The sequence below is a fragment of the Poecile atricapillus genome, chromosome Z, assembly GCF_030490865.1.
Source record: "Poecile atricapillus isolate bPoeAtr1 chromosome Z, bPoeAtr1.hap1, whole genome shotgun sequence".
Lineage (NCBI taxonomy): Eukaryota > Metazoa > Chordata > Aves > Passeriformes > Paridae > Poecile > Poecile atricapillus.
The window spans coordinates 43,310,498-43,333,190 of record NC_081289.1 but is presented as its reverse complement, the minus strand read 5'-3'; the positions used below and the strand labels follow the sequence as shown (position 1 = coordinate 43,333,190).

General features: G+C 42.3%; 1 protein-coding gene across 2 annotated transcripts in view; it reads left to right on the top strand.

The window, feature by feature from the left end:
- LOC131573339 (SLIT-ROBO Rho GTPase-activating protein 1) overlaps positions 1–13,273 on the top strand; it is a 139,711-nt gene extending 126,438 nt beyond the window's left edge. For both annotated transcript variants that reach the window (XM_058827210.1, XM_058827209.1), the window contains exons 19-22: positions 7,069–7,249; positions 7,818–7,952; positions 8,079–8,424; positions 10,176–13,273. In XM_058827210.1, coding sequence (XP_058683193.1) covers positions 7,069–7,249; positions 7,818–7,952; positions 8,079–8,424; positions 10,176–10,553 — 1,040 coding nt within the window. In that variant the 3' untranslated portion in view covers positions 10,554–13,273. The remainder of the gene's footprint in view (positions 1–7,068; positions 7,250–7,817; positions 7,953–8,078; positions 8,425–10,175) is intronic.
- The last annotated feature ends 9,420 nt before the right edge of the window (positions 13,274–22,693 follow it).

The window sequence follows — 22,693 nt, the reverse complement described above, 5'->3', positions numbered from 1 at the left end:
GGGTAAAATTCACTACGTGACAGTTTGACCATCCCTCAGATGTCCCTCACAGTAACTTTTGCCAAGTTTCAAGCGAAGTTAACAGATAGAAAAGGATTCTCAAAATTGTTATATAACTACTATTTTTGTGAGAATTAGTAGCCCATTAGAGGCGAAGGATTCAGAATAACTCCCAATGTAGAGAAGAGTAGCAGGCATTCCAGACAAAGCAACCAGTGCACTTAGCAGCAGTAGAAACAAAAGCTTCCCCTTGTCCCTTTCAGAGGATGTGTGGAGGAAGGAAGAGGAAAAGACAGAGCAGAGGAAAGGGGAGGAAAAGAGCTACAGCAGAAAAGGATTTTTTTTTTTTTTTTTTTTTTATAATGTCATAGGGGATACTGTTTAGGAGCTGGGACAATTGCTGTAGGGAAGGGAAACCGGAAGGTCTATGTATAGGAAACCTGGCTACACTGCTTCCATTGCACACAGAGCAAAGTAAACAATAGTTCCACTCTAGCTGTACCCGTCTGCTTTGTCACGTACGCAAGCTGTCAGTGACAGATTGTCTGTCTCTTCCCCTTTGCCAAGGTGAAGAGGGGCAGGCAGAGTCTGTCAGTGCAGCTGTTTGGAGAGGAGGGACATTTGGGTGGGCAGACATTACAGAAGGGGGGAAAACAGAGTAGGAGAAAAATTTTGGTCTTCTGCCTGGGTGTATAGCCATGCCTGTGCAGCAGGGAGTACAACAGCTCTACGAGAGAGGCTGTGCATGGGCTCCTCTTGACCAGCTCTGTACAACTAAACCCACCATCTTTCAACAACACATCTCTTCTAAGCAGTGTGAACAAACTCATAATTGCACCTTATTTTTCCAAGACAGTATAGCTATACTTTAGAAGAACTCCTTCTTCCATTGGAGGTATGAAGCAAGAGTGGAAGCTGAGGAAGTCTGCCTGTCTCTCATTTAGAACACAAGTGAATTGTAGATGACACGCCAGTTCAATATATTGGGGCCAACTTCAGGGTTCCATTACCAAACTGAGAGACAAAGGCATGAGTGGACATGGAGAAGAGGTGCAGCTTTTCAGCAGTCATCAAAAGCACTTACTTCAAAGCCATGCCTAGGAAAGATGAAAACATCAGCAGGATCCAGAGGAGCAGGACTGTGGCATTGCATGATGCGTCATTTGTGCCTCGATCATCATGGGCTTTATCCCACCACTTCGCTGTTACACCAGTTTTACATTCCTGTCTAGTATTACTTGTGTTATGACTGTGTCACTTGGGAAGACAAACCTTGAAGAGAATACTTGTCAACAGGACAAAGTTCTGTTAAAGGATTTAACCGCTCAAGATTTGTTTTTGTTCATCAGATCACCCAGTAGTTTAATTCTAGTTGCTTTGTCACACCTTTTAATTAATTCAGTGCCAAAAGGAAGCAGACATTTGTGTTTACAGAGAAATAATTGTTAGCACAAAAATATTTGTAAGCCAGGTAAAAACTGCTGCAAAATTGAAGATTATTAAGCCTGGATTGCATACAAAACCTTTTGGTCTTCAATTTCCAACCTGCAAGGTCTAAACCATTTTTTTCCATTAATATGGCTTTCTGTTGTAATAGCACATTTTTCTAATGTAGGTTACAGACTAAATTAAATGCACTCACTCTCTCTTTGCGCACACATTCATGTGTTTGTTCTCTGGTCAATTCCTTTTAAAAAACATTATTTACACCAGATACAAGGTGAAAATTTTTCAGTTTGCTTATTGAACTCTATGAGAGTCACTGATTGACACATGGTGGATTTTAAAAACCTTCTATTAAAGGATCTGGAGTATTTTGGGGGTTTGATGTGATTGATTCATTGGTTGTAAGCTGGATACATCACTGCCAGCTGCATGTGGAGAGAGAGAAAGGGAGGTACCGCTTTGCTTCTGTATTGATTGGACACGTGGTACTTACATGGTTCCCTCTGTTAGGACATAGAAGAAGCAGATATTGTAAATGCTAAGGGTTTTTTCTCATGTTGGAAATCTGATTAGTTCTATGCTAAAATGTTGTATGCATACATAAGACCGAGCAGCCTACCCCACAGGAATTACAGGGTCATTGAAATATAATCCAGAGGTTATGATCAAAACCAGAAGGATTTATTTTACTTGCTGTTGCTATAAAGTTAAACTGCAAGTGACTCTCTCTGTGCCTACCAGAAAAACGCCATCTGTAGGAACTGTGTCAGTAGTGCTAGAAATGTTCATTACAATTCAGAAAACAACAAAACTTTAAAAACTGAACATTAAATTATGTCCGCAGAAGTAAAATGAAGTAGACTGGGAGGAAGAAAGACTAGCACATCTAAATAATTGTTTTGGGTTTTTTCCCCTTAGTTTACTGGTATTCATGTATTTCAGTTTATCACTGGAAAGGGAAGCAGGAAAGAAAAGGAATTGCATTTTACTTTGGTGTTTTCAGGCTTTTTTAGATATGCAGAAAGTATACTGATGAAGAAAACATAAGTTTTTCCTTTCTCCTAAATCTGGAAATGAAATTTAATTTGTGAAGTTCAGAACATTTATACTCAAGATGAGAGACAAAAAAAAAAATCGGTAATTTTGTTGCAGACAAACCTTTACCTGAAAATGTCTCTGCAGTAAAGATTCAAAGGACATTGTTCATGTTTTACTGAAACAGCTGTTAGCATATTTCCTTTACCTTCAAATCAATGGAGATTTTTTATTCTTGTTGTAGTCATATAGTAAAGAGTGACGAGATCTGCCTGCAAAGGAAGTAAACATTTCCTGAGGAAGTTAGGCAGATGGAGTTTTCCTAGGAAAACATACATAAAATTAATACCATACTCTTCATAGATATCTCGTAAACTTAGGATAAAACTTCAGATGGTATTTCTGCTGAAAACAAAATTTACAGGTCCATGTTAAACTGTAAGTTGTTGTTGTGTTCCCAACACATAATCATTTTCTTGCTCTTCAGTAGTGCATGCTGTGATCGACACTTTGCCAAAATCTGTTTTGTCAACACCTTGCAACACTTCTTTGCTTTTGCTCTTCCCAGTCAGACAACTGCTGTCCTGAGGACAGGACTTTGAAATTGCAAAACCACTCTATTCTTCGATGGGATGCAGAAGAAGATACAGAAATAGGGAGATAGCATCTTCCTGGGGAGCTCAAGGACATAATTTATTCCAAACAGACAGGGTACACCTGGGAAAACTGAGGAAGTACAGAGCAGAGGGACAGCAACTCTCCTAGAAAAAGTGCAGGGGATGGTGTCCCCTCCTTTCCTTAATTCCTTGTGCCCTGAGGCATAGAGGGCAGCCCAGGGCCGGTTCAGTGCCATCACCTCTGTAGGGAGGTTAGGTCTACATCTGGCACTCTAATCCCAAAACTAAAACTAACACTTACATTTCTTTTGCCCTATCTGCTCTCCCAAGCAGCAGAAGTTTTTCCCACAGTTCTTCAGTTTGTCCTAATTTTTCACTTCCATAGCATTGCCTGATTCACTAGAGATGATAGCCGGTGAGGTCCTGTATGTCGTCAAATACTTCTTGCTATTTTAGGTGAATGCCCGCAGGTGTGGACAGAGCAGTGCAATTACACTTCCCTCCAAACTGTCAATTTTACTGTTAGATATTCAGTATCACACAGAATTTGAGTTACAGATCCCAAATTTAGCTTTCATTGCCTTAGTTTTCTGGAAATACTCATCTGTCATTCAGTAACCTTGATATTAAATGGCATAACTTTCCAAAATGCATTTATGTCTAGGAGTAATTGTCATTGTACTTTGGTTTTCACTATTAAAGCTTGACCTGTAACAAGGCGAATTATTATTTAAGTGCAGTCTTAGTACTGTTTGCTGTAGGAAAATTATCTCTGTGTATAGGGAAATGAAAACACCCCTTTCAGAGTAGGAAAACCTGTCTGAATTCATTTTTTGTCCTCTTCATGGAATCTGTGTGAAATCTACCTGAGGAGGTGGAATTTGTTACCCAGGCAATCTGATGTACATGTTTCAAAAGTCACATCCATTATGGGTACATTAACCATTCATACAGCTGGTTCCAGTGGGACAACATCATTCAGACCTCTGAGAAAGTACATGAATTTTGCAGGTGGTAGAAGGACACAATAAACAGGATTACCATTGCACACCGCACTTAGATGAGCATAATTCCACTGAGCAAGACAGAGCTGTTTCTAGTTTAGTCCACTAATTTGTAAATAACAATACCTGTATACTCAGTTGTGGGATACTGTATGGTCTGTTGAAATTAGCAGAGAAACAGGAAATTCCATAGCTAAACAGTGTAGCTGTTTGTCCATCAATCCAGTACTCATGCGCATTACCAGTTAACTGTGGAGAATGTCTAAGGAAAATATGTGAAGGAAATTTGAGATTTATGACTTATTGTACAACTCTTTTGTTTGTTTGACTGTTTTGGTTTTTTACATTTTGAAGTATTTGCCTGTTAGTGAGTGACTGGCTCTCCAAAGCCTGAGAGGTTTTATTTCTGAATTCTTGACCAACTTTACCATAACCCATAAATTAGCTGTAATCTGAGAACAGTGTGTTCATACAAGTGTCTGTTCATTTTCAATCCTACCTGATTCCAGTTATTTCCTTCTTAAAACAAATTCCATGAGCAAGGTACATGATAGAAGAGGAACTGTATTCTTTTGTCAGTGTTACATTATTGCCATTTCATATTACCTTTTCATATATAAACAGGCATGTTTGGTTTTACCTCTTTTCATTTTCTGTGCCTTACAGTTGCTTTGTGGCATCTGCATTTTCTGTTAGACTGTAGGAATGACAACAGGGTAGCATATTACCATAACCACCATTAGAGGTTTCCCAGTTTTCCAGAATGTTTCTTTCTATGTCAACTTCATATTTCCTTTGCTTAATTACATAAAACCAAGAACCCGTTCAGCCCTGCCCACCAGGAAATGCTGGTGAGCGAGACATTCGTAGGGGCCGTGATGTTTGTTACAAATTCTCATCCATCAGGCTGAACAAAGACATTGGACTTGTATCGGGGTACTCTTATGTTTTATTGTACAGTCACCATAACAGAATCACAGAATCACTAGGTTGAGAGAGACCTTCAAGATCATCGAGTCCAACTGATATTGGCTAACACACCCTTAGATTTCTTACAACAGACTTCCACAAGAGTGGAGGTGAACAAGCCCTTAGTTTTGTACAGTACACTTCAGCAAGTTCACAACTCCCACAACTCAACCAAAGATGCTGACTCACAAGCTCTTCCCTCCCACATCAAACTTCAAAGCAGAGTATAGGGTGGAATATGATAGTTGTGCTTTGCCCAGGCAAGGCAAGAAAACAAGAAATAACACCAGTGATTAGATCCTGCATTGTTGCTGCTGTGTCAGTGGTCCAGAGCAGGGGCTGCTAGACAAAGAAAGCAAAAGGGAGAAAGAGAGAAAAAAGACAAAGAACAAAAAAGATAATATGGTCCTCTATAGACATCCAGTAGGGATGAATTTTCAGGAATGAATACTGTTATTGCTAGGTTCTTATTTCTATTTATATAATAAAGTAATTTCTGCCACCATACATTACTTTTATGTTTGTAACAGTGAATTCCGCATATCACTGTATTCCATCTCTGTAAAGTTTCTGAGTTAGTAACTTCTAAACACTGCAGTTTGTCACTGACAGGAACGCTTAATGTGACTGCAGAAGCAGCAAACCAAAAGACAGTCTTCTGCAGGCTGGGCAAGTTATTAAAAAATGAGCTGCAAACTATAACCTCAATAAAGGTGCTGTCATTATGTTTTCACACTGTAGAACAAAGTTAATTTTAAAAAGACATTCCTGTGCAAAATGTTGTCATAAAGGGACAGTGGCATTCATTACCAGCCTGGTTCTTTGGGGAATTACAACCTCAGCAGTTTTAATTTTCACCAGACAGAAAGTTGCTATGCTAGTCATTAGCCCAGATGTTAATTTCCATCTAAATATTACTCTAATTATGTAAAGAAATTAGTCATTTCAGGGACTCTTGAGTTACTGGAATCATCAGAGTATGTGATTTTTAGACCTGTATTTTGCAGTTTTTTCTTTATGTTTTCAGACTTTGATGACAAAATTTAATCTGTTAGAGCTCAGGTGCCTTTGGTTTTATGCAGACAAAATGAGAGCTTGTAAAAATCACAGCTGTTTGTTGGATGCCTGGGCACAGCTCTGGCCATACCTGCAGGGCCCCTTTGCTGACATCGGTAGGTCTCCAGCCTGGCGCAGGTTACAGGATGAGCCCGTTGCCAGACTAAGGCTGAATTTATGAACATTCTAACAGAGGATTAGCCAGGACTGCTGGAGCCAGTGTTTGGCTTCAGAAAACATCAGCCTCCCCTGCAGAAACCAGGGCAGCTCAGGATTTTGGAGCAGGCAGAGCTGCTTTAAGCAACTTGAGGCCACACAGGGACTGTCCCTGTGGTGTGAAGCCGTCTTGTCTCGCTCCAAAAGGGCTTTAAGGAAGTGGATTAAAGCACGAGGCTCTGGTGCTGTGTAAAAGGTTTCAGTAGGTCTGTATGCTTGTCACGTAAAAGACAGAGATTCCATGGCCCAGTTAGGCAGGGTATCCCTACTCGTGCACAGACTAACCTTGTCTTCCTTCCTTTGCCACTGCAGATGGTAAAAGCACTCCTATTTACTTTTCCCTTATCATGCGGGTTCCTTGGGCTTTTGATTATTCATCTGAGTCTGTTCTTTTTATTTTCAGAAGTCTTTGTTTCCTGGCCTCCATCCCACTCTCCAGCCATGCAGGAGCCCTTCCAGCAGGAGGCAGAGGCCTCTCTCATAAAGGCAGTTGTAACATTTGAGTACGCTGTTGTTTTCTGCAGCTGCTGAAGCAGCCCAGATGTTTTACACCTGGGACACCGATTATGCTTCTTTGTAAGGGGCACATTGTAACCACTGCCTGTTGTCTGCCTGCCTTCAGCTGATCTCTGTCAGAATGAGCGCTGAGAAAAAGCAAAAAAATGGGGTTTATGAAGCCAAAATGAGCGATATGGAATCTGATACTTGTTGTTCTTCCCACCCAGAGTGCGAGCCCATAGAAGCTATTGCCAAGTTTGACTATGTTGGAAGATCTGCACGAGAACTCTCTTTCAAGAAAGGAGCTTCCCTTCTGCTGTATCACCGAGCATCTGAAGACTGGTGGGAAGGAAGGCACAACGGAATTGATGGCCTTGTCCCTCACCAGTACATAGTGGTGCAGGATATGTAAGCAGTATCTGGTGTGACTGGGTTCTTGGGGGCTGTAAAGTCTAAAGTGCTTAGCAATATTTTCCAGATGGGTCAGTGGTTTGAAGGGTCAGATAGATTAAACATTTGCCTTCTATGAAGGATACCTGTCTTTACTGCCCTGAATTGAAAGCTCTGTCAAAAACTACTGCTAGGCTAAGCTGCTTCTATGGCTACGTTCCCAGTACGTTAAGAGAAAGATACTGCTGCACCTATTTTAATTTGATTATCCTTTTGTAGCAGTTGCTGACTTTTAACTTCAGAATAGCAAGAGCTGGGGAAATGCAGCCCTGAACTCTTGTTTCGCAGTATTAGGCATGTGCTTTGCCAAGGATAACAAAGTTCTTTATGGAAAGGTTACATCCACTCAAAGTGTAAAGAGCTCAGTAAACAGAAGGATTATAAACAATTTTGGGAGATGTGCAAGGGCTGCAGTGCATTTATAACATGCCTGCTTTTCTTAAGGGGATTAAAATTTGAGAGTGCCAAGGTGTTCTGTCACGCTTCACTCACTCACTTCTCATGTTGCCACCTGTGTTCTGTTCAGGGATGATACCTTCTCAGATACACTGAGCCAAAAAGCAGACAGTGAGGCCAGCAGCGGACCCATAACTGAGGACAAGTCATCATCAAAGGATATGAACTCCCCCACTGACCGTCACTCAGATGTGTATTTAGGAAGGTAAGCTTCAGCATAACATGTTCTCAGTTCCTGCTCACAGCTCAGTGTTTACACAGTAATTACTCTTCCACGTGCTTATGCTGGGTCACTACAACTTGTTCTACCACCACTTATCCACTGGTGCAGGCAAAGAAAGAGATCAGAACCTCCACCTCCCCTACGACGCCCAGGCAGGAGCAGTGATGGCCACTGCCCAGTACACCCACCTCACCCTCTCTCCAACTCGGCCATGGAGCTGGGCTCCCCCAACCTGGCAACTCACTGCAGTCCCAGAGCCCTCCTTCAGAATCGCAACCTCAACGCCGACAGCCCTGAGCGGCGGCGCAGGCCTGGCCACGGCAGCCTCACCAACATCAGCAGACACGATTCGCTGAAGAAGATTGATAGCCCTCCCATTAGAAGGTCTACATCTTCTGGTCAGTACACAGGTTTCAATGACCATAAACCACTGGACCCAGAGTCAATAGCTCAGGTTTGTGTCTTTTTTATTTATGGGACTGTCTGATTTTCTGAGCAGCAAATCTCATTGAATAGCACGGCACAGAGCACGTGCACTGGTGGGAAGGTGTGTGCGGGGAATATCCTGTTTGGCTTTCCAAACAGGGTTTGTGTGAAAGAAGATGCATTGAGCAATCATGAATAGAAGAAACACAAAAGAGAGTAAATATTGCAGAAGCAATAGAAAGAAATTATTTCCCATTACACTGTAATGAAATTGCCTCTGCCATACAGAACACTAGGACAGTATTACAACAGCTACGTAGATCGCTGTGCTCTGTTGAAGGCTGGCCTATTCTGACTTGCATGTAATTAGTGTTCAGTTATGTCTCAGTATTGTGGTAAGCAGAAAAGTGCTCTGACTGGCTAGTAGTGACCATTGCCATTCAAAGCAGGTTTACGGTCCACAGTCTTGTGTATTTTATGGTTTTCATACAGTTCATGTTATGTTTTGATTTGATGCATGTAGTAGAACCTGATGTGCAAGACGTTGCAGCTGCATAAATTGTGGGCCATCTTACACCTGTGTGAACAGTCACCAGTATCATTCCTGGCAGTGAAGAGGTGAAAAGAATGGAGTAGGAAGCACCCTGATCATCAAATTGGTCTGTTGTACTGAGCTGGTAACAGCTCTTGAGCAAATAGATACTTCTGTCTTCAGAACTCACATTTTGTCTAGGTAGGATAACGTGATTACTAGGAGCACCCTGAGGGTGCTCTATGATTGCAAACACATCTTACAATAACACCAGCACTCATGTTTTAAAATTTAATGCACTGATACTGCTTGCTTTCAAACTCTACTTCCAGTAAGGAATAGAAGTGACTGGCATACTTAGGTCAGAACCTATGTACTAGGGTTAGAAAGTGCAAGTGTTTCACTGTTTTATTTTATTCTAAGTTATTCATTTACTTTCCTGGAACAGTGCTGTTTGGCTTAAGATACCTCTTATTTTATGCATAGACTTGTGATCATTTGGCAGTGGGAGAACCCAAACTTTGATTAAACTACATGAAAGTCCATGTGAGCAGGCAGGGAACACAAGACATTTTAAGCTTAGCTGTATCTCAGTATCACTCAAAAGCAGTAAACTAGTATCTTGGTGCATTCTTTTAGCCTTCAGGCCTGAAATAGTTTTTCTTAGGTATGCATACTGACCAGTATCTTACAGGATTTTTCTGTTTAAAGTTTAACTCGGTGAAATAAGAGGAGAGAAGAGCTGATAGCCACACAAACTTTATTTCCTTAGAAAATTAGGTTTTGTAATCCATGTGAGGGAATACAGACCTTGAACACTTGAGGCTTTAGATGAGCAGAGCAGTTAGATGAGCAAATGGAAGAGAGTGAGTAAACAAGACTAAAATCTTTGCAGTTGCCAGTACCCAAGAGATGACAGAAATCTTCACCACTAAAATACTGCTTAAGCAAACATCAATTGTGCTGACAATCACTTCATAAATGGCTTGCAGATTTTGGTGTAACACCTTTTTTTTTAATCTGTCATATGAACAAGGTTAAACGCTTGTAATGTCCACCCAAAGCTGACATGTTGTCAATCGTAATGTCTTTCAAATAAATCTGGTGGAAACTGATTTTAGTACCATCATAACTGTTAGAGGATGGTTGGTGAATTAATTAATGCACTTCCTCCCCCCTCCCCTTGCTCCTCTGGCATTTGGTAGCAACGTGAATGACATGCTGCTCTCTCTTGTGCTCTGACCCAGGACATCGAGGAGACGATGAACACAGCACTGAACGAGCTCCGTGAGCTGGAGCGGCAGAGCTCAGCCAAACACGCCCCTGATGTTGTGCTGGACACCTTGGAGCAAATGAAAAACACCCCCACCCCTGCCACCTCCACAGAGTCGCTCAGCCCTCTCCACAGCGTTGTTTTAAGGAGCTCTGAGCCTCAGATCCGCCGTAGCACTAGTTCTTCCAGTGACACCATGAGTACTTTCAAGCCCATGGTGGCCCCTAGAATGGGAGTGCAGCTGAAACCTCCTGCTCTTAGGCCAAAACCTATTGTTCTTCCAAAAACAAATCCTAGCATAGGGCCTTCTCCTCCTTCCCAGGGTCCAGCTGACAAATCTTGCACAATGTAGGCAGCTCAGCCACCCACAGTGCCCAGCTGGGGTGTGCTAGGGAAAGGGATGGATTAACAATAGAAGTCAGGGCTCCGTAACATCATTTGTTCATGTTTGTAACTGGAGAGGCTTTGTTTTTCAGTGTTTTTGAATGTATTGTCTGAAAGTAGCTACATTAACATGGGCATTTGTATTTTGTATGGTTTCGATTAAATGAAAAACTGGACAATTGTGCATAGTTTTAAAAAACAAACATAGACTTACTTGAAAACTTGATGCTGCACCATTTGTAATAAAACCAACACAGATCACAAACAGCTTGCCACATTGTACCATACTCCACAGTCTTACTGTAGCTATATAATAACAGATCCTGCACAAAACTAAGGGGCGGGAGGGGGTTCAGGGGACATGGAGCCTCTCATTTCTGGGTCACCAAACCAAATCTCAAGCAGGTTAGTAAGAACTGAAATTTAGCATGTGAGGATTAAGTGTCTGTGTGGAATGTCTAAGTCATCTCAGGCCACATTTCTTATTTAAGACACAAAAAAATATCACCAAACCCTCACAACTCATAATTGGCACCAAGTTTTAGCTTTCTTGTTGGCAGTCTCACTAGAGGCAAGTGCTGGATGGAGCTGGAGATCACATTGCTCTCACTGATACAAAGCAGCATTCCAGGACACAGCTAAAGCACATCTCCAGGATAGTACCTAGAAACTCTTTTTGCTGCCCTCTGTAATAGTGTACCTTTTCCCATGAAGCTAGACCTTCATTCCGTGGTAGCACATTTTTTACAAAAGCTAAATTTGTTTGAAGTTCACAGAAGCCAGGCTCTGAGGAGTGTGTGAACCTGTTGGTCCTTTAGGGAGCATGAGGGGCTATTAAAGGGATCAACTAGTCAGTAATTCAGAAAAGTATCCCATTGACTTTATTGCTCAGTGTCCAACTAAGGAGGCGATTTGGGTTGCAACAGTGCAAGTTTCGAGCTGACCCAGCCGTGCTGACTGCCTTGCACGGCGCAAACGCTCAGTTGTGCTGACGGCAGCAAGACAGGGACTCTGCAGAGGGACTACCCCCTGCCACTGGTGCAGGGGTCATTCACAGGACAGGCAGCTTAGTTTCACTGCCTAGATTTAAGCTGACTAAAGTTTTCCGTAACCCCTTTCCCCTCCACTTCCCCTTTTTTTAATGGCAGAAATCAGTACCTTTCTTATGTCTGTGAGAGTGGCGACTGTCAACTTTGCTTAGTGTTCTGTTTTAAACTTCGTTAGGCATGAGCTAAACCTTCAGCTTGTTGCACGCTGCAACAGTAAGCCATAATATTATTTCTGTGAACATGTTTTCAAACATCTAATCCATAAAAGCAGTTTCATTGAATAAAAAGGGGGGAAAAAAATCACTTGTGGGCCACCTACAAAAGTATGACTGGCTGTAATTAAAGTCTGTCTTTCCACGTACTCTGTAAAATCTCACTTTTGGAAAGCTTGAAATTTTGTAACTCAGTATACATGAGCAACTGAGTTTGGGAGGAGAAGAGTAGTGACAAAATTTGATAGACATAATTGCTGAGATGACAGGAGTAATTTCCTGTTGTTATTTGGGAGCAATTTATTCCTGCTCTGGTTTACAGCTTCTAGACAGGTGATGCAATATGAAGCACCAGGTTTCACAGGTGAGAAGTACCCCGTGAGCTGTCTCAGAGCCCCAAACTACTGCTGGTATTTGAAAACACTTTTCAATCCAGTCACAGACTTCACACCTAGGTTAGAGGCAAAGTCATAATCCACCACAGTGGGCTGTGCAGCATGGGTCAGCAAACCTCCATCCTTGTCAACTGTTCCGCCTGGTCCTAACACCAGGGCCAGAGCCTAAGCTAGATCAGCCCCAGCTGCAGACCAGTGCTGGACTGTAGGGTCTGCTCACTTGTTTGGGACCAGAGATACTTTCAAGTAGTTCCCCAATTTACTAGACTCAGTGGAACAAAACTGGAATTTCAGCTTTCATTTGCATACAGTTTTTGTCTAGCATTTTTAAATTAACCCACCTGGCACAATTGAGATGGATACCTGTATCTTTAAATTGCATAGGGAATTTTGTATGTTTAAATAACTGTACTGGACTCCATAATGCTTATATTAGAAATTGTTTAGCAAAAGAAAATATTAGAAACAGTGCATTTAGTGAATGCATCCACTTTGTGCATTCACACAGTTAATGTGTAGTTTGATGGTTATTATAGATACTTTAAAGCATAGTAAGTGGATATGTAACAGGAAAGACTGCTACATCTACAGGCGTACTAAAGGGTAACTCCTGCACACCTAATCCAATCAGTATTGTCCTTTACTGTCAAGTTTGATGAATTGCAGTACTGGTAGCTTCCTGCTTGTTGACTGTTACCTACTTGTGTCAATGTACATCTGTAGTATGTACATGTGAAAGTGCCTTTAAATTTTAGAGGAGCTTTAGCTTTGCTCTTGTACTGTTGCATTTCCATTGCATCCTTTCCTGTTTGTGTATGGCTGCATTCCCATTGCATTCCTTCCACTCTTGAAGATCAAATAAAAACATGGAAAATCCACAGTTCTGGAAGAGAAATGTACTGTTAATCTGTTGTGACAATGCACTTTTATGTATAGTACTGTACATTTTTGGCATGTACCATTACAAGCTTCAGTATACATTCAAGTTTGTTCCTCATAGTGTATCTTTATAATAAAGAAGATAGTTCTGTCTGTTTGTGTAGTTTTCCTGGGGAAACCACTGTATTTTCCAACATGGATTGATGATCTACTTCCACACCCCACACTGCATCAAGAGCTATCACCCTCTTGGTCTGAAAGAGCGCTTGTTCCTGGAAAGTTCCTGCTTAACTTAAAAGCTCCTCTGTACCCCTCAGAAAGAGCCACCAACTTCACATAGTTCTGCATGAGCACCCATCAAGAGTAGTCAGTCGTGCTCACACTGGCTGAGGAAACCCCCCACCACTCACTTGGCCAAACACCCTGCTACCACATCTCCTGCTCCCCACAGGAAAACCAGGGTGAAGAAAACACTCCAGGTTACATATTTTAAAAATAGAGTGAAAATAATTTTAAAATGGACATTTCTTAAAATGGGGATATTTCTTGGAACAAAAGAAGAGATGCTGTCAGGCTGGGAGAGGGTGGGGGGAGTGCCACAGTTAAGGGTTATCTTCAGTGACCTCATGTCTGATAAGTGGTGGCAATAGACACTCTCCCAGCTGGCTTCAGGAACCAGGGGGTCTCTGATTGTCAGGCTGATAGCTGCAGAGATGTTCTGCCATATGTGGATCAGATGCTATCAAGGACAGTTCCTGGGCTCGGACTACAGCTGCCCAAATAGGCTCGCCATGCTGCCCAGCTTAGATGCTTAGGGGCAGAAGAGCTATTTGGAAATGCATTCCCAATCCTTGCTAAAAACATCCCAAACCAGTCATCCCTGGTTGTTGCCGAGGACCACCATGTGCCTGAAGAAGACAAATACTCCATTCCTGGAAGCGTTCCAGGCCAGGCTGGATGGAGCTTTAAGTAATCTGGTCTTAAACTGGAAGGTGTGGCAGCCTATGGCGGGGCCTGGAACTGGATGATCTTTGAGGCACCTTCCAACCCAGCCCACGCTATGATTGTGTGTCAGGCAGTGTGGGGGAAGGGGCAGAGCGGCCACCCCGGCTCAGAGCAGGGCCGTCACTCCTCGCTGAGAAAGCTGCCGTGATGCGACTGCTCATCGATCAGACCCCGCGGCAGCCTCTGCACCGCAGCGTCCAGCGACCTACTTCAGGCATTTCTTCTTGTCCCCTACTGCACAAAAGCTGACTAAGACACACAGGAGGGGACAGCAAAGGTCATTCCTCATTCAAGGTCCTACGCAGCCCAGAGGATGCATAACCCAATTTCCACAGTCAGATCATTCACTGGTGAGGGGAGAGGCTTATGTGGTGGCTTTTAATCTGTTTTAAAATAAGTAAGAAAACACAAGAAGGGGAGTCTCCTCCTGTTTCATAATATGAAGTTTCAGTGTTGCACGGTGCTGACTTCCTAACTTCCTTCCAGTTTTTGTAGTGGAAAGAAGCCCAGCTCTCACTGAGACAGACAAAGCTTTTGGCAGGTGGCAGAGGAACTTGCTGACTCTACTGATGCTCGAAAAGCAAAATGGTGATGAGATGTTTTGCTGGGAAAAGTGTATTGGTGGAACAGAAAAAGAGTAGCAGTGGCAGCAGGGTGTTTAGCTGTCAGGCCACTGCTGCAAATTATGGTTTCAAGCCACATGCAGGTCCAGGATGTGGCACTGCCCCAGCCTGCACGGACACCTCCTCGGACAGCATAACCATGGAGGATCCACCCAGGTTTTAAGTTCTCCTTGGCAGAGACACACAGTTTGTTTCTTACTCTTCCATGGCTCATGTGGACTTACCCTGACCAGAAGAATCCACAGTTGCTCTGTTCAGCCACTGCTACCCCATGGAACAAACCTTGGCATTAGTCTGGGTGGAACTGATACATGGGGAGCAGCTGAAACGGGAAAAGTATTACCTAGAGATGGTATAAGATGAAGGTACCGTTCTCATACACAGGAATATTGCTTTTTCCATGAACTTGCCTCTTGAGGGAAAAAAACCTCCCACTACAATATGTGAAAGCCTAAACAGATCAACAATTTAGCATCCTAAAACCCTGTTAGCTGAACCAGCTCAATTATTGCTTAAAAAACAAGCAGACCAACCAGCCACTCATTCAGACATGCCACTGTTAACTGCAGCTACTCCCTGTCTCTGCATCTTCCACAGGGGCATTTGCAGGTCACACAGCACCAGTCTCTGCCAGCACTCTGGCTCCAGCAGATGCAGCCAGAGCAAGTTTTTCCTGCCAGGGAGCCCTTATGGCTCAGAGGTGTCACTCACTCCCCACCGCAGTGCTGCAGCTCACCTGGACTGCAGCAGCCTTGGCCTCAACCATGTCCTGCCACCCCTTTCCTGGCAGTCAGCCCCACTGGATACCCACCTCTCCCTGGCCCCAGCAGGGCTGTAGCCCTAGCACTGTGTTTTGGCTCCTCTCATCCAGCCATCCCACTGATCAGCAAGGCTAATACCACTGAAAAGGAAAACAGGAAATTTTACCTTCTTGCACAGTGCATACAAGTGAGAGCTGGCAGGCCCAGGGGCTAGAAGGAGACATGCACAATTTGAGGCTGACTGAGAGATTAAATAGAGTTAAATGACATGATCTGCTCAGCAGGCTTTCTCTTACCTTTCTCAATATATATATGCGCAAATTAAAAATGAGGAATATACCTCTTACCGTAGCTGCAGTCAGCTGAGCCTCTGCCCCATGGCTGCACAAGTAGTGTGCCCCATGTCTGTCTCTTCTCCTGAGTAACAAGTGATAAACCAAGAGGAAATGGCCTCAGGTTGAATCACAGGAGGTTTAGATTGGATGTTAGGAAAAATTTCTTCACTGAAAAGGTTGGCAAGCACAGGAAAAGGCTGCCCAGGGAAGTGGCTGAGTCACCATCCCTGGAGGTACTTAAAAGCTGTGTAAATGTGGCACTTGGAGACATGGGTTTGGGACATGGCAGTGCTGGATTGATAATTGGACTCAATCATCTGAAAGGTCTTTTCCAACCTAAACAGTTCTATGATTCTATGATCCCCAGCTGTGTCACTGCCATCTACCAGCAGGGTCAGGCCACACTGGTCACACATGAGAGCAGCTTAGTGATTCAGGGCTGGAGGTTGAGGATTTCACTTTTTTAATTAACAAACTGCATTGATTTATTTTTTTCAAATAGCATACTAATGGAATATGAAGTACAAAGAAAAAAAATCAGCTGTAAAATATAAACAAGTTGTGCTGTACAAAGGAGGTCAAACATTTGCGGGATCAAAATCAATAATAGCTGCACTGCGTGTAGCACCGTGGATAAACCAAAACCAAACCCTGCCTGTTCTCATCTCTGTGAAGCTCATTGATTCCTCCCTTAATATCTAACATGTGCCTTTTCAGTAGTGTACAGTGACATCTATAAACCCTGACCAAACAACATAAAATAGTGATTTACATTTATTTGAATGAGTTACACTCCGGGAGGGACAAATCACTGAGACCAGCACTCCTCTGGAGGTGAATGAGACACTCATTTAAATGGTCAGGCTTCTGGCAGTGAGTTTTTGATTGAAAGAAATGGCATTATCATGGATGTTGATATCAGAGTCATGAATAGAGAATTTACATGTGTTAAAGGAAAATGCCTAAAATCCTTGATTACTTCAACCCAGAACTGCTGAGTACCGTAAAACAACTCACTGCAACACATATTTTAAGTGGGTTTTTACCTGCCTACAGTATTTTCTGAGACAGACATTACAGTAGCACCCCAGCACCCCCAGCAAACATCATCAAGGCAAATACAACAGGGTTATCCATATATATTCACTCACAGGTTTAGGCTGAATTTCACCTGGGCAGTTTTCTCAGCTATTTAATTTTTTTTCCCTGAAAGCTCCTACAAAAATATGTCAAAAATTCATTTCAGACCTAGTGTGAAGACCATTTTTGAATGTGTCATACACATCACAAGGCTTATTTTGCGATTTAGTCAAAGTTATTCTGAACATAATCAGTTTACATACAATGTTACAATCAGAGATAGAGATGTGGCTAATCTGGGGCTGCTAAATCACATAGTAATTCTGAACTCTCCTCTGTACCCCTCCCAAAATTACAAATTAAAAACAAATAAATATATATGTGTGCATGTATCATTTCTTGAAAGCATGGGACCAGGTAGTTTGCAAAATTCCTGATGCATGTTTTATTTCTGGTTAAGAAAACATGGTCACGTGGTCTGTTTTGGAGGGGGAAAGCCCTCCATCCCTGACTGGAGGGACCCCCATTTTCACACTCCCTTCTTCTTCACCCACCAGCCTTCTCCTGCACTCCAGGCAGCACAGCAGGTTCTGCCCAGCCTTCTCCAACCACACCCTGGGCAATGCTGTCACTACACCTCAGGCCTTCAAAATTCAAAAAGTTTTAAATTTTTTTTTGTCAAACCATGGAAGTTCAGAACTAATATAATTTCTTACGTACTGTAGGCTTAAATGCCATTTGTAATCAGGTACATCCATGAGTTGTGCACGTGAAAATGTGTATGTTCAGTGAAGCAGAAGCTGATTTACAAGCTTTTATGTAAAAACTTGAGTTTCTTCTGTACCTATATTGTCATATTGTGTCTCTGGTTTGGCCTCTGTAGAAATAACTTGATATTCTGTTAACATGCCATCAGTTTTGTGTGTTTTTCAATTCACTTCTTTAACTTTCTTCCTGCTTTATAAGCATACCAGCAGGCTCCAGCATTTTGAAGCAATTTCTGTGTGCACTACAGTTCCATTTCCAGCACCAGGTACAATTATTATTACCTCAAAGCAAACTCAATTTTTTTAGAGATCTATTAGTAACAGTAGTCATAGAATAATTCAGTTATGCTTAATGTGCTTTTCATGATTAGTTAATAAAATGGATGGGAAGGCAGTTCCTGAAGATAATTTTACTTTCCCCAGTGTTTCCTTTTCTTGGTGAAAATAAACAAGAGTTTTGCTCAGGCCTTACAAACTGAGCAGCATCTGCCTCAGATATCAGCTGTGGAAGGGGTCCTGTTTGAGGGTGCCTGTGCAGGGTGGCAGCACCACCCTGCTCCCTGCACTGGGACCTCCAGGGCTCATCACTGTGACACCCTGGGCATCACAACGTCTGGGGGACACTTTCCCCTCTGCTAACCTGACTGAGCATGAGAGCATTCACATCCATACAACTCCTCTAATACTCCCTGGATCCCATGTGTCATGGTCAAAGGAAAGCAGCGCTCAAATGCAGCGGGAGACAGTCCACACCTTGGTTCCCTGGGGGAAGACTGGAGGTAAATGTGTCACCTGTGCCATCCCTACAGGCTGCTGAGTGTCACACATCATCCCGAGGCTCTTTGCCCTCTTTGCTAAAGCCAACACAAACACCTCCAGCGCCTGCAGTGGCTCAGTTTCCCCTCTGCATCCACTTTTCAAAGCACTGGCAGCAACCATGTCTCATCTGACCAAAGGAAGGATTCCAGTATTAAATAAAACACATCAAGCAGGGGGAAAAAACCCCATTTGTATGTGGCAGAAATGCTTGTAGAATTAGGGGCTGCAGTTCTGCGAAAGGAAATACAAATCACTTTGAGGTTATGTTTATGTGTAGGAATATTTTCCAGTCTTGCCTGCAGTAGTGTGAGTGAGGGATAATCAGGTTTGTCCATAACTTCTGTTGAGATAGTGCTGAAGTGGGACCGGTTCTTCTCTCCAGTGCTTTTGTAATTCACTCCTGTCTCTGGGAAATGCTGCCCAGCGCTTCTGGTGTCCCTCTCCACTGGGGGCAGTTTGACAGGGGAAGGACCTGAAGATGATTCTGTGTTTGGCAAAAATCTGGGCCAAAAGATTCAGGCAAAGAGGGAATGAGCTGGGTCCAGGTTACTCTCACTTGCCCAAGTTCCGGGAGATATTTTGCTGCAGGGTATCCTCGCTGCCAGGACAGGGTGTGCAGGGAAAGGAAGCAGCAGAGCCTGGGGGAAGTTGCAGCTGTTTCAACACTTAGAGGACCGGGGAGGAAAAAAAATGGTCACTGTAATTCAGGTGAAAAGTGACGCTTGAATTCCTGTCAAACTCCCTATCCCCCACAGGTGATGCTGTGTGCTGTGTCCTGCTGTTGGAGGCAGGAGTGGCAGCCCTGGGCACGCTGAGGCTGTGCAAGGAGCCTGGATTATGCAGGGGGTGAGACAGTGGGCACAGGCAGGCAATGAAAGGCACCACCAGATTTTGTGCCAGATCTGTCTGCAGGATTCTGTCTCCAGAATGATTGCTTGTAAAACTGTCCTGTTTAACCCAAAGCAGAGAGTCCTTTGGAAACTTCATTTCCCTTCATGTACTGTTGCATGCACTATTCAGAGTATGAAATATAAAACAATTTATTTTAAGCTCTAGCTTGTACCTCAGGGTAACTGAATATTAAAAATTCATGGTTCAGTTCATAACAGTTTCTCATAATCTGTGTGGGTTTTCCATGGGGTTTACCTTTTAAGGGGAGCTGAATGCACATTTCATGGTGGGAGCACTGGCATTTGGCCTCGAGCAAAATCCCAGTCCCCAGCAAGTTAACCTATACAGGAGCATAAGATTTATTCTATTGCCTTGTACTACAAAATGTAATGTCTGAATTTTTTAAAAGAAAAATCCTCCAAAAAGCCTAAACCAAACTATCCAACAGCCTTTGAGTAGCTTCTGTTTAAATCTGATTATTTTACAAGTGACATGCTCTCTTCCAGATTCAAACACCAAACCAGAGAGTCCTGCCACCTTTTAAGAAACTCAGGAGTTAAATTCAACTGCATCTCTCATTCCATATATAGGATATTAACTCTACATTGCATCATTGTGAAGTATTGTATACCTAAGTTATAAATTACAAAAGCTTGGGCTGTAAAGATATTATACAGCAAATAAGTTTACGCAATCAAAAAGTCAACCACAAACTGAGAAAAAACATTATTTCTTGCACAGCTGAACACCTCATTAATACAAGACATAAAACCAAAGCAAAGCAGCACAGAGAGAAAACAAAGCTGGCTTTAATAGGATTTCCCCTTTCGCAGCAAATTCTGCAAGCTTAAATATATTTTCAATAATAAAAATGGACAAAAGAACCTCTGTAACTTGCTCCTAAAGAAATATTCTCTTGAAATGCTTTGCTGCATTTTTCATGTTTATAGGATAAATGCATTTCATTGTAAAATCTTATAGAAAACAGCTCTGCTTTAACATAAGAAAAATGCTTTTTTGTTTGTTTGTTTTGCTCTTTCAGGAATGAAACATTGCTGTGAAGTATGTCTTCAAGAAACATCCTGAGCTTCACAAAGTGGCATTTCCTGATGGCACGATGACTTACTGGAAAATTACAGGTCATTTCTGGCAATCAGCTTTGGGATGTCTCAGCAGAGACATCCCAAAGCAGAGAAAGCCCCCAGGGCACACAGAAAAAACCCAAAGTACAAGTCAGGGCGCTGGGGACCAAATATTGCTATTAAAATAGTAATACTTAAGAATGCAAAGGAAAAGCTGTCAGACTAAGAACTTCTATTTGAGAGAGACAGATGAAAAATTTAGCAGCCTTGTGTTTTATTTAAGGAGTTCAGCTCAGCAATCTGAGGACACTGAAACCCTCCTGCTCTTCCCCCCGCCAGCACTGCGTGCTGCCTATGGCTTAGCAGGACCCCAAGGAGGAGGTCAGGTATATTTATAAGTCATATAATTTGAGGTTTTCCTTACACTCTTCTAAGTGGCAAGTCTTTGCCCATACTCACGAGCTCTTACCTACCTAAAGATCCTTCCTATGTGTTTCCTTCTGTTGTGAGCACCACAGGAAGGGATGGAACTTGCCACCTTTTAAACTACATCTGTTACTCATTTATGACTTGCAAATGTCCTGCAGCCACTGACTTTTCAGAAACATTATCTTTTTGAGAATTCTTCCTTTAAAATGTATTTGATAACATCAAGTTACCAAGTCCCTTGGTGAGATCTTAGAGTGTTTTATAGGGAAATAACCCCCATATTTATTTTTTTTAGAAGCCACTTGATTAAACTGCTACAACATTTATTGTGCAACCAACTACTTCTGGATCTCTGCAAGGACAAAATTAATATCTCTTGGTTTCTGTTTTCAGTCTCCATTACATGCACATATGAACACACACATGCAAACAGGCTTCACACCCCTACTCCAAATCTGGAGGACAGGTGTTTCCCACTCCCAAGGCTTTTGCAAATTTCCCTGATATCTTTCCTAAGCCAACAGACCCACCAAAGAGGGATAATATTCCTCAAGTGTTTTATGAATAAACACGTATTTTCATATTTAGGAAGATTAAAAGGGACAATATCCCATGCTGAAATCATCTTTGATGCAGTGCATGTGTTTTGCACCACCAAAATCCATTCATGAGTATCCTTGTTTCCTTCGTGTGGATACCAACTTCTCCTTCCTCCTGGACTTTGCATTTTAACAAGCAGTGTTCTGCAGTCCATTCATGGCAGAGTATCGAGAGCCTGTCATCTCCTGCTTGACTTTGCTCACAGAAGGAAAAACGGTGGGCCATGCTGGACAAATTTATTTTGGTAGTTCCTTGTAGCATGCTGCAGCATCTCATTAACACTCCTTGCCATGTTAAGAAGCAGTTGATGTACATATCAGAGGAGTTTCACTGCTGTTTAAAATTGTCTCTACTAACTTACTAACTGCAATAGTTTGTTGAACATCTTGGAAAAATCTCTAGGACAAATATTCCCTTGTCAGAACTTCCTATTAAAATATTTGCAGCAACATTCCTTCTAGCAAGAGAATGAATTTCGGAACCAATGCTGTCCCTGTAAATAGACACTTTCCCCAAAGACAAGGGCTTTAGCAGTATCTAGAAGAGTTAGTTTAACATCACTGAAGTTTCCTCAGAGCTCATATAACCCAAATTTACTCATTAGTGGCTTTGCATGTCCTCTAATCTTCTGAGCAGCCTCTGTTGTAAGAAGTTAGTCGTGTGACTTCCAACAGTGTCCTTCATCTCATCGAGCTTCAAAGTGTTTCAGCAGCTCAATTAAATTACAATTAAATCCACCTCTTTCAAAATACAGTGACAGAAACTGTGTCTTTTACTCGGAAGGAAGAGGGGTGGGAGCACTTGACAAGTCTGGGCACAAATCTTCTAATCTGTACCAGTGTAATGCAAGAGTAATTCATGATTTCAAAAGCCAGTTTTCTTTTATCATCAGAAAGACTGATAAGGTAGAAAAAAAAAATCGCCTCGGTATTAAATTTCTTGAGGTCACTCGCCAAAAATCATGTACAATATTATACCTGCAGAACAATAGCACAGTTTACAAATCTTTATGCACTGACGTCACCGGATCTGGGACACAGCTGCACTGACATCACAGTTTATGCCTGACTAGATATCCAAATAAAGATCCTATGAAGCCTTTCATACTTCATTTATTTATAATTGCTCCATGACCACAGACTTGCATTAACCCAAACAAAAGTAAACTGAGCAGATCCCGG